Source organism: Colossoma macropomum, unplaced genomic scaffold (assembly GCF_904425465.1).
Source record: "Colossoma macropomum unplaced genomic scaffold, Colossoma_macropomum, whole genome shotgun sequence".
Lineage (NCBI taxonomy): Eukaryota > Metazoa > Chordata > Actinopteri > Characiformes > Serrasalmidae > Colossoma > Colossoma macropomum.
In genome coordinates, this window is record NW_023494785.1 from 6,984,443 (window position 1) to 6,998,804 (window position 14,362).

At 40.5% G+C, this 14,362-nt stretch overlaps 2 protein-coding genes across 2 annotated transcripts in view; one reads left to right on the forward strand and one right to left on the reverse strand.

Annotated features, from left to right (window-relative positions):
• Positions 1 to 397, reverse strand: part of trpc1 (transient receptor potential cation channel, subfamily C, member 1) — a 43,896-nt gene extending 43,499 nt beyond the window's left edge. Inside the window, exon 1 of the mRNA XM_036582138.1 lies at positions 232 to 397. Coding sequence (XP_036438031.1) covers positions 232 to 397 — 166 coding nt within the window. The remainder of the gene's footprint in view (positions 1 to 231) is intronic.
• A 4,011-nt stretch (positions 398 to 4,408) lies between these two features.
• Positions 4,409 to 6,857, forward strand: chst2b (carbohydrate (N-acetylglucosamine-6-O) sulfotransferase 2b). The gene is made up of 2 exons (XM_036582150.1): positions 4,409 to 4,484; positions 4,854 to 6,857. Exon 2 carries the CDS (start codon positions 4,977 to 4,979, stop codon positions 6,369 to 6,371), a length of 1,395 nt encoding a protein of 464 aa, XP_036438043.1. The 5' UTR covers positions 4,409 to 4,484; positions 4,854 to 4,976; the 3' UTR covers positions 6,372 to 6,857.
• The last annotated feature ends 7,505 nt before the right edge of the window (positions 6,858 to 14,362 follow it).

The window sequence follows — 14,362 nt, forward strand, 5'->3', positions numbered from 1 at the left end:
AAACCACTCAGAATCACTTTGTTTACATCTCAATAATTGTATTATGCAGCAATTTTGGAACAAACATCAGTGTAATTCCCCTTGTTTTCCCACTTACAGCCTCGTTATCTCACCAAAACAGATCTTATAGTATGCTAGCCCATCCTATGTCAGGCCTGGACCTGTAGCTATACCCCCCCCCCCTCCTCCTCCTCCCCTTTGGTCAGTCTGCATGGCCTTCTGCCCACTCACCCTTCTCGCAGGCCAGCAGAAAGAGCTTCTCGTCGAGCGTGGTGTCCTCCTTCACCTCCCTCACGTCTTTGAGCGCCAGATAAGTGTCCGGAGAGGAGGCGCCAGGGGCCTGGTAGCCGGCAGCCATGACCACGGAGAGGGAGCAGGGCAAGACGCTGATGTGCATCCCAGCTGGAGCCCACTGAGACGGGGAGGGAGAGAGGCAGGCAGCCCGTCCGTCCCTCCGCGAGGCTCGGCTACGTGCTGGGGAGGCGCCGGAGCAGCAGGTGCAGCGCGGGAACCAAACGCATCGCCGACGAGAAGAGAAACCAGAGAAAACTACTCACTGAACGCGCTGAGCTCGCGCTACGAAAACAGCGAGAGGGATGGTGATGATGGTGGTGATGATGATGGGGATAATGGTGATGCTGCGCACGCGCACTCCGCGACCGCTGTTTGTAGAGGCGTTACATAAGATCAGACTGAGTGGGAACATCATCAGGAAATTCACAGTGGAAGAGGAGGAGGAGTGGGGGCGGGGGGAAGGGGGGTGTTTAATTTCGTATTTTTTAAGGTTGAATACACTTAAAAAGATGGTTCTTCTAGGGTTCTCAGTAAAGAAAATGGTTCTATATAGAACTATGAACTCTCAAAGAACCCTTTGCATGATTACATGGTTGTTTCCATGGTGAAATTGTTCTTCAGATTGTTGGAGAATGTGTTGTAGATGGTTCTCTATAGTACCTTTTTGAAAAAGGGTTCTATATAGCACCAAAAAGGGTTCATCAACTGTTACAATGTCAAGCTCGTTACAATAGAAGAACCCCTTTTTGTAAGTGTGTATCATGGGCTTTATACAGAGACATAAGTCACAGAATAGATTGAGAATTACAGATTAAACATGTAGTGATGGATTAGAATGAGAGCATGTGATACATGTTAAAGCATCACAATTAGAGATGTATTTGACATTGGATATGCAGTGATAATTGCATCAAATCAAACAAGGGATTTTATATTATGAATTATTTAATATTATAAATTGTGTCATTGGTTTTCATCGCTGACTCTTAACAGACGTGAATGCTTTGTACACAGTGAGGACCAAACGTCTGAGAACACTAGTGAAAACGCTTCTGTTTTGCATTCTGTTGTAATTTAATACAAAATGTTTCATTACAAAATATATTATCAGCTTAAGGATCTGAGTGAAGGTGGAATCTGTTAAATATTTATATGAATTTCAAAATTCCTGTGCATTTGTCTCCATTTTTTGGAGAACAGAACATTTTTATTCTAAAGTGTTCTGTTGTTTATTTCCAGAATTAAATTAAAACAATCACAGATTTTCAGTGTAGTCTCAGACTTTTGGCCTTCCCAGTTGTGTATAGTCAAATAATAGCACACATATATATATATATATATAATTAATAGGGTGTAAAATAATTAATAAGACGGCTTTTATTTGACTGTATTATTTATATATATATATATATATATATATATATATATATATATATATGTATACAAACATATTGTGATAAATTAAGTCATAATACAACACAATATGCTTTACTGTAATATCATCAGTACTTGTAGACACTGGCCAACGTCATATTTTATTATAAAGAGAGCAAAATTAGTTTAACTGGATTTAGTGCAGCACAGTATGTGAAATATTGAATAAAAATCATTGTATTCACAGTTTCTGAGAGTATTTTTTAAATGCAGCACTACTAGTCATTTTTTTCTCTGCTCCAACTAATCAGATGTATGAAAATTTTAAATATCATGACATATTGTGTATCGTGTGAAGAAACCAAACCCCAACTAACCAGGGGACCAGCCTGATGCGCGCAGGTACCAGACACCTAGCCAGCCTGTCAGACATTGGGCTGATGTAGTTTTATAGCAGGACTAATGCGAAGATTAGGCTCAGCCTATACATGACAAGTGACAAGTGTGACAGACATGACCATGTACAGATAACAAGAATAGGCAGAAGAATGTTACAGTCACAGTTCAGAACACACATAGTGCTGAATATAATGACATATAACACAACACTAAACATATTACAGAGCAGTACATTTCTACACATGAAAATGTCTTGAAGTATTGCGATATCATATTTTCTCCATATCGTCCACCTCTTAGCACACTAAATTTTGTTACTGAGAAAGTTAACTTATGACATGTGTTGCTATTGTAATTATATTGCCTTACAATCATTGTGCTTTGAACCAGTTCAGTAGATTGATCCATATAAGCTGCAGTTATAAAGTCATAACAGTGCCTTAGAGGCACGCTGTCACTCATGGCCTTTCACTCATAGCACATAAACACTGGAAGAGCAGATGAACACCAGCTTTTACATACGTGTTTTTGATATATTATTGGATATTTTGTATTTCATATATGCCTACCTCAAACGCAATTGTATGTTACAAAGTAAACGTTAATAAAGGAGAAATAAACATCACCTGTCCTCAGAACCTCACCCACTCTATGAGCTTGCTTCTGCCCTCTACTGCTGTGGAGATGTACTGCAGTTATGTGCTGTTGTGGAGGTCTCTTTTGTCAAATACAGTGTTTTTAGTCCTTGACCTGAATCATTTTTGTATTATTCCCGCTCATTTTGTATTAACCCTCATCTCAGAAGGTAATTATCAGTCTATTTTGAACTATTTTGTCTATTGTGAAGAGTGTTATATCAAGGAAATAATGACAATCTGGGGTTACCAGGACAGAAAATGAACACTGCTGGGTTAAAACCCAGCAAATCCATCAAGTCACTTGAGAGCATACCGTGCTCTATCCTCCATCTTCCGTTAAATGTGCCAAATGCGCCATATTTCTTCTCACCAGTAGATGGCAGCCCATAACCGCAAGTCATTGTTCACCTCCATGGACAGTCCAGGCCTTTACAGGTTAATCAGGCTGGTCTCTGTAAGACTAAATGACTTCTTAAACATTCTCACATGCATGATTGTACGAAGTCTTTATTGGCTTTTCTTTCTTTATCAAACAAGGGATTTAATATTATAAATTGTGTTAATTGTTTTTATTGCTGACTCTTAACAGATGTGAATGCATTCTCAGCAACATTATTTACAGGGGTGACCAAAAGTCTGAGACCACTAGTGAAAAATGCTATTGTTTGGCATTCCTTTGAAATTTAATACAAAATATTTCATAATAAAAAAATAAGCATAATAATCTGAATGAAAAATAGAATCTTTTAAATATTTACATGAATTTTTAAATTTCTATGCATTTGTCTCCATTTTATTTGTCACAGCTTTTCTTTGTTTTATTCTGTTATTGCTCTGTTGTTTATTTCCAGAAGTAAATACTTAGAATGTAATCTCAGACTTTTGGACCCCACTATATATATAGTCAAATAATAGCATGCATATCTATTTATCTATGATGTATATATATATATATATATATATAGTGTCATTTAATTTTTAAGAGTGCTAATCCTGGAAATAAACAACAGAACATTTTAAAATAAAAAATAAATAAAACAAAGAAAAGTTATGACAAATAAAATGGAGACAAACGCAGAACTGTAGGCTACTTTTGAACGTTACAAATGGATAAAAGCCTGGTAGGAATAATGTTTCGTTTCTGAATGATTCTTCGTTCACTTATAAGCACTAACAATATAACCACTAACTTCCACTAACAGACATAGACCGGAACGATCTGACCCCAAAACAATTTTATTAAACGACTTAAATGTACATGGCATTAATTTTGATAAGATCAAAAGTAAGTCTGCGCATATAACGTTATTAAATATGACATTTGTGGATAGATGTGGCTCCATGTTGCCTTTGTTTTGCTTTGTTTCCTTCTTCTTTGTGTGCGTTTTTTTTTCATTTTGCTGTGAAACGTGAACCACTGTTCACTACCGTTAGATTCACCGCCCGCCAACCTACAATCTTGCTATGTGTTGTTGTTGTTGTTGCAATTCAATAATTAAAAAATAAATAAAATAAATAATAATATAAAAAAAAACCTTCCACTCGCATCAGTGACGAAACAGCACGTTGACAGACACACCAACCAGCCAATAGCGTCTCCAGCTGTGAAATCGAACACCGGCACGGACCAATAGGATGCGAGCATGGGCGGGCCTGATCCGTGAAGGCTAGAGACTGAATCAGTTCCGCCCAGTAGTTTGAAAACACAACGGCGCATCGGGACGGGAGGACGCGGCGGTGTGGAGCTCGGAGCCCGGGAGCTGAGGAGCCGAGGAGCCGGTGAACCTTCTTTCTGTCACTTTAGGCTTTAAAGCAGCCTCCTGTCGCGAAGTGTGCCGTTATTTTCGCTCATATTTCCGCCGTGGCGGCGGTGGGCTGGCGTTCAGCATCGCAAGGAGCTGCATGGCGTTCAGAGACGTTGAGTTTTAGTGTCTGATAAACTGATAAAGGGTCTTTTTTGACCCCCGTATGGCTATCCTCGCTGAACGATGGCTCTTCTAGGGGTTTCCGGCGCTTTGGTGCGGGATGGCGCAGTGCAGTAAGGGCACATTGGCGCTGCACTGTTTTTGGGTTGCCAGTGTGATGAGGCTTGCATGACTGTTACCTAATCGAGAGGAGTGCTTTACGTCCGATTTTGTTCATGCACAGATGTAGGCCACTCTGCACCAGGACCTGACTCCACAAGCTGCTGCTGCTGCTGCTGCCCGTCTGCACTGGTGTTTTGGAGTGGACGGAGTGGTCCAAGGCCACTCTCCCTTGCTGCTGCTACCCATGAGAGGCAAACAGTACCAGCAACTCAAACTGGCTGCACCTCGGGAGACGGACGCCGACTATGGGAGGAAACTCAAGACGTACCAGAACCACACGAAGATAACCGCCCAGCCAGGGATCGTGATGAAAGTGCTGAGGAGAAAGAGGATTATTTTGTTCATAGCTTACTTTCTGCTGCTGGTTTTGACCATGTTGAACTTGGCCAACTACAGGTGGAGCAAGGAGCCCCAGCAGTGCAGCCACCAGACACGGAGCACTGCCTACCAGGGCCGCTCGGACATCCGCTTCCTCTACAGACCCTCCTTGGCCAAGAAGAGGCAGCTCGTGTACGTCCTGACCACGTGGAGGTCGGGGTCATCCTTTTTCGGTGAGCTTTTCAACCAGAACCCGGAGGTGTTCTTCCTGTACGAGCCCATGTGGCACATCTGGCAGAAGCTGTACCCCGGCGACGCGGTTTCTCTACAGGGGGCAGCCCGGGACATGCTGAGCTCCCTGTATCGTTGTGACCTCTCAGTGTTTCAGCTGTACAACAGCCCCGGGGGCAAAAACTTCACCTCCCTCGGGCTGTTCGGGGCCACCCTCAACAAGGTGATCTGCTCGTACCCCCTCTGCTCCGCCTACAGAAAGGAGGTGGTGGGCATGGTGGACGATAAGGTGTGCAAGAAGTGCCCACCGCAGAGTCTACGGATGCTGGAGGAGGAGTGCTTGAAATACAACACCATCGTCATCAAAGGGGTGCGCATATTGGACGTCAACGTTTTGGCCCCTCTGATGGAGGACCCCTCGCTTGACCTGAAGGTCATCCACCTGGTGAGGGACCCAAGGGCCGTGGCGAATTCCAGGATCAAATCCAGACACGGCTTGATCCGGGAGAACCTGCAGGTGGTCAGGAGCCGCGACCCCAAACTCAGGCGGATACCGTTCGTAGACCCCGGGCATAAAATGAGCAAAAAGGATGGGGCGGACTACCACTCCATTGGAGCTATGGAGGTGATTTGTGACAGGACACACAGGAGCTTGCGGACGGCGCTGAACCCGCCCGCTTGGCTGAAAGGAAAGTATCTGGCTGTCCGTTACGAGGACCTGGTGGAGAACCCTGTCAAAGTCCTGCGCCACGTTTACCGCTTCGTTAATCTCAGTGCCAACCACGACATTGAGTCTTTCGCCCTCAACATGACCAACGGCACAAACTCCTCCTCAAAGCCGTTCATTGTGTCGTCCAGGAACGCCACCCAGGCGGCCAGCGCTTGGAGGACGCTCCTGAGCATCCAGCAGATCAAACAAGTGGAGGACTACTGCCACCAGGCCATGGCCGTGCTGGGCTACGAGCGCGTACGAACGGCCACTGAGGCGAAAGACTTGAGCAAATCCTTACTGACTGCCTCCAAACTGTGACACCGACCTCTCACCAAAGACTTGCTAATTTGAATGGTGTCAGTGTAGCTCGATAGCTGTGGAATCCAAGCTTTATTTTGTTTCAGTGTTTTATGGAGGGATTTGACATGCCTCATAGGAATGTACTTTATTTTGTGGTAATTTAATGCTACCACGGCTTTTATAACTGGATTATGGATGTTGTTTGATGAGCCGTCTACAAAAAAAAAACATGACTTGAATATGAGAAGAGTCTTGATATTGTATAAATCACGTGTCTTGCATTGACAACACTTCAGAATGGATGTTTTTAGGGTTCTTTTGAATGTTTCAGACCCATCCGTTAGTTTGAGTTTGTTTGCTCACTTTCAAAGTGCAAATTGTGAATGGAAAATATTGACAACAAACCGTAAAACCAATTAACATGCTCATTCTAAAAGCAGGTGATGCTGTTTAGTTAGTGCAGGATCCTCTCAGAGACAATCATTAAAGTGCTCTGTAATGCTTTCCCTGTTTCTGCTGCTCCTTTGACTTGCCTGATAATTTGTTAGAGTCAGCCTTCAACACTGGGTGCTTTGACCTCCTCCTTGTTCTCTCTGGTTCAGACGTCTCACTGGCTTGTACTGCTTGATGATTTCTCTGGGGGAGTTTTGTTTTTTTTTGCAGGATAGAATCTTTGCCATTTTCTCACATCTATAAATCATTAATTGAGTGATTGTATGTCTGTTAGATTGTTGTGATTAATACGTCTCTTCTGTGGCTTGAACTTTTAGACAATATAATTAGCTAAAAGGGTTCTATATAGCACCAAAACAGGTTTTACTTGTTTCAGTAGCAGCATCCTTTATGGTAGTAGGGGGCCAAAATATATTATACCATACTATAATATACAATACACCATGATGCTTTGGTTTTCTGGGGTTTGATAAGTTAGAACAGACAAAATTTGCCAGTGGTGCCAAATTTAAACAGTACTATTCAATCTTTCAAATACTGCACTGCACTTAATCCAATTAAATCGGACTAATTGTGCTCTCTATAATGAAACATTGAGTTGGTTGATGTTCTTTAAATACTGACCGGATGGACAATATGCTCAGGAAAGCATATTGTAATGTAATGTGACATCATTTATCACAATAATGATGAATATCATCAAATTTCCAACCCCTACCTTTTGGTAAACAGACCCATATAGAGTATTAGAAGAAGTGTAGATGAATCATTCAGCCATGCAAAGAACTATTTATAACATTCAAATGGTTATTTGAGTTGTTATAGTTGTATACATTACCATTCTCATCACTAAAGAACTCTTTACAGCAGTGGTTCTCAAACCGATCCTCAAGGACCCCCTGACGGTCCACAGTTTTGCTCTTTCTCTGTGTTGAGAGATGGGATTTGGGCAAAAATGTGCACTCTATGTGTCTCTGAGGGTCAGTTGCTGCCTTAAAGAACCCTCTTTATTGAATAGGAACTGAAAAGCAGATATGCAGGTAGTCCCTCCTCCTTCTTTCTCTTTTTCCCTTGCTTTGCATTTTAGCTGGAGACCTCAAGTGATTGTAAGTGGTGGGCTGGACTTAAATGCACCCTTTCTCTCAGTTGGCGGGTTTTGTGGAACATGTGGCGAATGTAAGTGTGTGCTGTCTGAGACATCAGAAGTAAATAGCTTGGCTTGTTTTAGAGCGCAGACGAGTTTGTTGTCTGCCCTATCGCAACGGTAGGCTTGTGCATCCAATGCAGATGACATGGTCTTGTGAGGCTGGAATGCAGTGGCAGCAGTGCTGATAGCTTTTGGAATTTGAAAGTAGTAAAAGATTCAATTCTGTGGTTCATTTTTTGAAAAATGCTGGAATATAGACCTGACAGCGGCATGCACAAACCCAAAGTAGCCCTGCATGACCTTCAAGAGGCTTGTGTATAAAATATTGATATGTCTGCTCTTCCAGTGGCATTATATAAAAGAAATACCAAAACAATTGAAATAAACTGAATTACGGAACGATGTGACTTTGACCGACCAGGACAGCCTGAGTGTACTTTCATTCAGATTTATGACAGTTGCATATCGTTCCCTTGGAATTATGAGGTTCTGTCTGTGCTCTGAGCAGTTTTGAGATATTGGGCTTCAAAGATTTTGCATTCTAAATAGCAGAACTGATATGTGGAACACGTCTCTTTCATACAGGAAAATGACAGACACCCTAAATGTATTCTAAATGTATAATGTCAAAATCCTATCAAATTTGTTTGAGTTATTTTTTTTTTGGAACAGGTCAAATGCAGACAGAACCTTCTAATCCTAGTAACTCACTTTCTACTTGGAATTATGAGGTTTTATCTGGCAAAACATGAAAAGAAGCAACAATTTTTAAGGAACACAAACAGATCACTTATATTTTGTTTTAAAAGATAAAATTAGTGTAACAGAGTGTCTACATGTATCAGAATATTAAATTTAATGCTTTCGGTGACATTTTTCTGACATTTTTTAAATGTATTTTTTATGATATTTATTTCTTGTTGTAGGACAAATCGTCTTTTTCTTTTTTTTTTTAAAAAAAAGCACTGATTGATAGATTAAGTATAAAAGTCAGTATTAAATATTTTGTCCAGTGCAGAGGTCAGTTTTTGGTAGGAATCATTGGTTTAAATGTCCTTTAGGTTAGACAGCGACCAGCTACTGTAATAAACTGTCCCAGCTAGTAAGTGTGAAGGCTGTATGAGGTTTTGTTTCATATCAGAAATGTGACTTTAATGCACCAAATTGTCTTATTTTGGGAGAAAGAAGAAAAAGAAAAGATGAATGAAATGAATGAAATTACTGTTCATGTTGTAATTAAGACCCCATGAATTCAAATGTGTACTATTTAATCACCTTTAAGGCTCAATATTTATAATATTTAAGACACTAAGACTTTTTAAAGAACCACAAGAAGACTGGCAGAGTCTCAGCAGCATGTTTTCATGTTTCATAAAGTTTTGTAAAGTTTTCCCTGAGCAGTGCAGTGACTTGACAAAGAAGCAGAGCCTGATTGGTGCTCTTGTGTGTATTTGAAGTGCTGATTGGCTCACAGACAGAACCTTATAGAACTAAGTCAGAGTTTGACTTCGGAGGTAGAACTTTCTTGTTTTCTAGATAAAGAGTCCAAATGCACACGACTTAAAAAAACACACATAATGTTAAGAAGTTGTCACAGAATAAGAACATAACTCAATTTTGACAAAAATGTCAGAAGAACCTCATACTTCTAGGAGATGAAATGTATTAAAGAATATAAACCCTGTCTTTGGCACTGCTTAGATACTGAACCCTTCAGGACGGTCATGTGGGCAATAGAATGTGGCAACTGGTACAAAAGCACAGAATTTCACTTGCCATAAAATAGGAAACAGGCCTTATTTATTTAACCAAATTCTGCAAACACATTACTAGTTAAACAATATGACTTTTCCAGAGGGTCAGAAACTGCTCTAAATTGGGACGTCATTACTGTAAAATCATCAAATGTGTACCATATGTTGTTTTCCACCAGATATCATATGAAAACATGCGCTCGCTGTGAGATGAAGTTGTCTTTGGCTGGCCTTATGCAGCAGTGCACAGCTGTCAGTACTGTCCTTTTGGAGGGGGAGGGGGGCATTTTCACATTACTAATTATAAGGGTAATGTAGGGGGAAAGCACTGAATAACCTAATGCCATTTTGCAATGTAGCTGCAGTTTTTTTCTGTAACTTCAAAACCATAATATTAATCTAACCTTTTAAATTGCAGGCTTATTGCTCAGTTGTCAAACCTCAGAAGTTGCCATTATTGCTGACGATAACAAAAGCATGTGGAAATTTCATATAAATTATTTATCACTTGTAGCTCAGTGAAACAGGCAGGCAAATTCTGTTGAAAGTGCAGATTCTGAACTGTCAGGCCATACACTATTTGTGTTTGTTAGTAGAAAAGTAAATATTTATTATGATTTGAATTTGTTGCTTGGAAGTTGTTGTGTGCAGTCTTGTCTTGCGGACAGAGAAACCGCCCTTACGTACTCGCAGCTTAAAATGCCGACTTACAGTTAATAATCTTAGGACTTATTTTTCAGTAACTATTAGAAAACTGGTAACACTTCATTTGAAGGCTGTAGGGACTTCATAACATATGCATAAGCATTGATTAACATATTTATAAAGCTGTACATTAGGAGTTATGAACAGCTCATGCCATCAGTTGAACTATAACAATGTTTTGTGAAGTAAATTGTGTTGACATGAGTCATCAATGAAAGTGACAGGCATTGTTCTATTTACAACACAGTAAGTAAGCATCATCCTGAAGTCCTAATCATCCTCAACATAAAAATTTGGTAACGATTTATTTTGGGAGGTACTTTTAGATGAAACAAACATTCAACGGACGCCTCAATAACATGTCAAAAACATGTGGCTGCTGTTGGAACAAAATCCAAAATCTGTCTCCAAAATGGTAACTTTACAGGAGAAAGAAAAAACATACTTTACTTTTAATGTAAGTCAATGGAACCAGACTTTATTCCAAGTCATTTTGAGCCATTTCCTTTGATCCATTCAGCATAAAATTTACACTCAATATAAAGGACAGTAGGTATTTTCAAATTATGTCAAAAACTGAAAAACAACAAAAATGGAAATACAAGGTTTCGTTCCAACAGCAGCGATATGAGGGCTAGGATTAGGTTTTGGGTTGAGGTTAAGGTGAGGGTGAGGGTTAGGTTTTGGGTTGAGGTTAAAGTTAGTGTTAGGATTAGGGCCAGGGTGAGGGTTAGGTGTTGGGTAAGGTTGGTAAGGTTATGTTTTCCGTAATGGAAGTAACATATTAATAGTACATCTACTCAATGTTAGTAATGTATCAACAGAACATCTACAAGATACTTACTTCAGTGTGTTCAGATGCTGCACTACTGATAGTTCACTAATATGTTGTTGATGTGTTACTGATAATCTGTTAAGAGTTTATTAGTCATCTACAAAGGACCACTCCAAATAAAGTGTTACCATACAAATGTCACTTGCTTTTAGGTGTACTTTAAGGAAGTAAATGTACTTTGAGTTGTTATAGACGTCATGTTACATTATCATGATGAACAAGTTCCATTAAGGAGACCTGGCTGCCTGCAGACGTGACTTAGTTGTTCATATCTGCAGCCACACAGGTCTCTTTAATAAAACTTGTGCTTTGATGCTTCGTAACAGTGTTATGGATGGAACAAATGTCTCTCACCTTAGTTTAAGGCCCCTTGTGTCAATACAGTCATTTACTTCATAAATTACTGGCATGAGATGTTCATAAATCCTTAAAAATTGCTTTTCAAATACATTATTGAATGCTCATGCTATGATTTGAAGTTCATATTAGGGTAACCTTTAAATAGAGTGTTACCAGGAAACTAACAGGTAAGCTACACCGATCAGTCATAACATTATGACCACCTCCTTGTTTCTACGCTCATTGCCCATTTTATCAGCTCCACTTACTGGAGCGTTTCTCTGCATACTTTGTTAGGCCCCTTTTACCCTGTTCTTCAGTGGTCAGGACCCCCATGGACCCTCACAGAGCAGGTACTATTTGGGTGGTGGATCATTCTGAGCACTGCAGTAACACTGACGTGGTGGTGGTGTGTTAGTGTGTTGCGCTGGTACGAGTGGATCAGACACAGCAGTGCTGCTGGTGTTTTTAAACCCTGTGTCCACTCACTGTCCATTCTATTAGACACTCCTACCTTGTTGGTCCACCTTGTAGATGTAAAGTCAGAGACGGTAGCTCATCTGCTGTTGCACAGTTTGTGTTGGTCATCCTCTAGTCCTTCATCAGTGGTCACAGGACGCTGCCCACAGGACGCTGTTGGCTGGATGTTTTTGGTTGGTGGACTATTCTCAGTCCAGCAGTGACACTGAGGTGTTTAAAACTCCAGCAGCACTGCTGTGTCTGATCCACTCAGACCAGCGCAACACACACTAACACACCACCACCACATCAGTGTTACTGCAGTGCTGTGAATGATCCACCACCCAAATAGTACGTGCTCTGTGAGGGTCCATGGGGGTCTTGGCCACTGAAGAACAGGGTAAAAGGGGGCTAACAAAGTATCAGAGAAACAGATGGACTACAGTCTGTAACTGTAGAACTACAAAGTGCACCTATATAGTAAGTGGAGCTGATAAAATGGACAATGAGCGTAGAAACAAGGAGGTGGTCATAATGTTATGCCTGATCGGTGTATGTAGTTATGAGAGATGGAGAACTGATAACACCAGTGGACAAAGTGTTGGGGGCCTGCAGTAAAGCAGAGGTGGTGAAGATTGGGAACAGCGCTGCTGTTCGCTGAGTGTACTGGAATAATAAAAACATGCTGCTGATCCATAAAAGGACGTTGGGTCAGCTTGTTACCTGGTGATCCTAGTACCTGAGCATTGCTGTTTTTTTTATTTTTCCCATATTGCTTAGGTATTTGAATGCCAATCACATCATATCTCCTCCCCAGTCATCAGCAGATGAACGTCATGCTGAAAGTTCCAGCTATTTTAGCTGGAGTGATTTCAGCTTGTGGAGCTTCTGCTCAGTGCCACTCTGGCTTCCATTGGCAATAACAGTCTGAAATATAATATTGATCAGCTTATTGTGAGTGAATGCAGTCGGTGACCCAGGGGAGGAATGGACGGGAATGATGAAAAGATTGCAGAAAAATATTAAAGACAGATAGCTGTGGCTTATCATGATCAATGTGCCTCGTGGTTGGGATATAAACCACCTCCAGGCTGCATTATTTTGAATTGAGCCACAGTCTGTTTGGCTTTTGCTGTTTTCCAGTTCAGATGCAGAGTGATGGATTTTCAAGACATGATTGAAGAAAAAAAAAATCTTCTGGTCAATTATTCATGTGAATTAAGTGGCGAACAGTCAATTAATTGGCATAAATGTGGCATGTAAATGCCATTTTTAAAAATAAAAAATAAATTATATAAAAATTAAATTATGTACTTTCCGCAAGAGCTAAATTCCCACCAGAGAAAAAACTTTGAGCCGCAATAAGTGACAAGCAATAGCTAAAAACATTATAGCTCCTCAGGCCACAGCATCATTTAACTGGTTTAACATTTTAACGTGCTCATTCACTGGATGAGCTCTGTGTGAACAGGTTTCTAGCATGAGTGGATGACATTATCTTCATATGAAAACTATGTTTACATAGTTGGATTTTAAGTTAATTAGCCGGTTGTACATTGTCAGCTAGCTAATACATGCAATGCTGTGACAGGACGAACTGCTGGATGTTCAGGAGCTTTTGCCGCAGCCTGCTAAATACATACAAAAATGGATGTGGATACAGATTCCAGTGACTAACGTTGTTACTGTTAGTAATGATGAGCTTTAGTGATGTTTGTAAGACAAATGTTAGCTCATTCTGATAAATCACATACAGTTAAAAATGATAAATCACGTACAGTGTGAACTGTGCATCCTCAAGGAGGAGTACGCTTTGTCAGAACACTGGCATGGAGGGAGAGCTACCGTTTACTGACCGTTCTGCTGCCTTAGAGTCCAGCCTGTTCTCCAGTGGTCGAAGGTAACGCTGTCCTTCTGTGAAAAGTCAGGCTAGCATATGCTGTATGTGAAAATGCTTCCGATTTAACTTACCTTTTTAACTTTTGGCCATAACTGCACTTTTTCTTTCGCTATCTGCTCACATAGGTACAACACTTTGAGTGAATTGCTTCGCTCTTCAGCTTAAGCCATTAACTCACTCTAGGTTAGACACCACTGTGAAACTGTCAATGAAAAAATCAACAATGGAAAATTTACAAACATTATATAACAATATTATAATTAGTACTGTGCAAAAGTTTTAGGCCAGCAAAGAAAATTGCTGAAAACTATTAATTTGTGGTTTTTGCTTGTAAAACACTGCATAATGTCAGAATCACTTTTTCTCCACTTACAACATTTGTGTTTGATTATGTACCAAAAACACTCATCATTTGTT

What these genes read in the sequence shown, in the direction of transcription:
- chst2b (XM_036582150.1), top strand. Translation starts at nt 4,977, where the DNA reads ATGAGAGGCAAACAGTACCAGCAACTCAAACTGGCTGCACCTCGGGAG.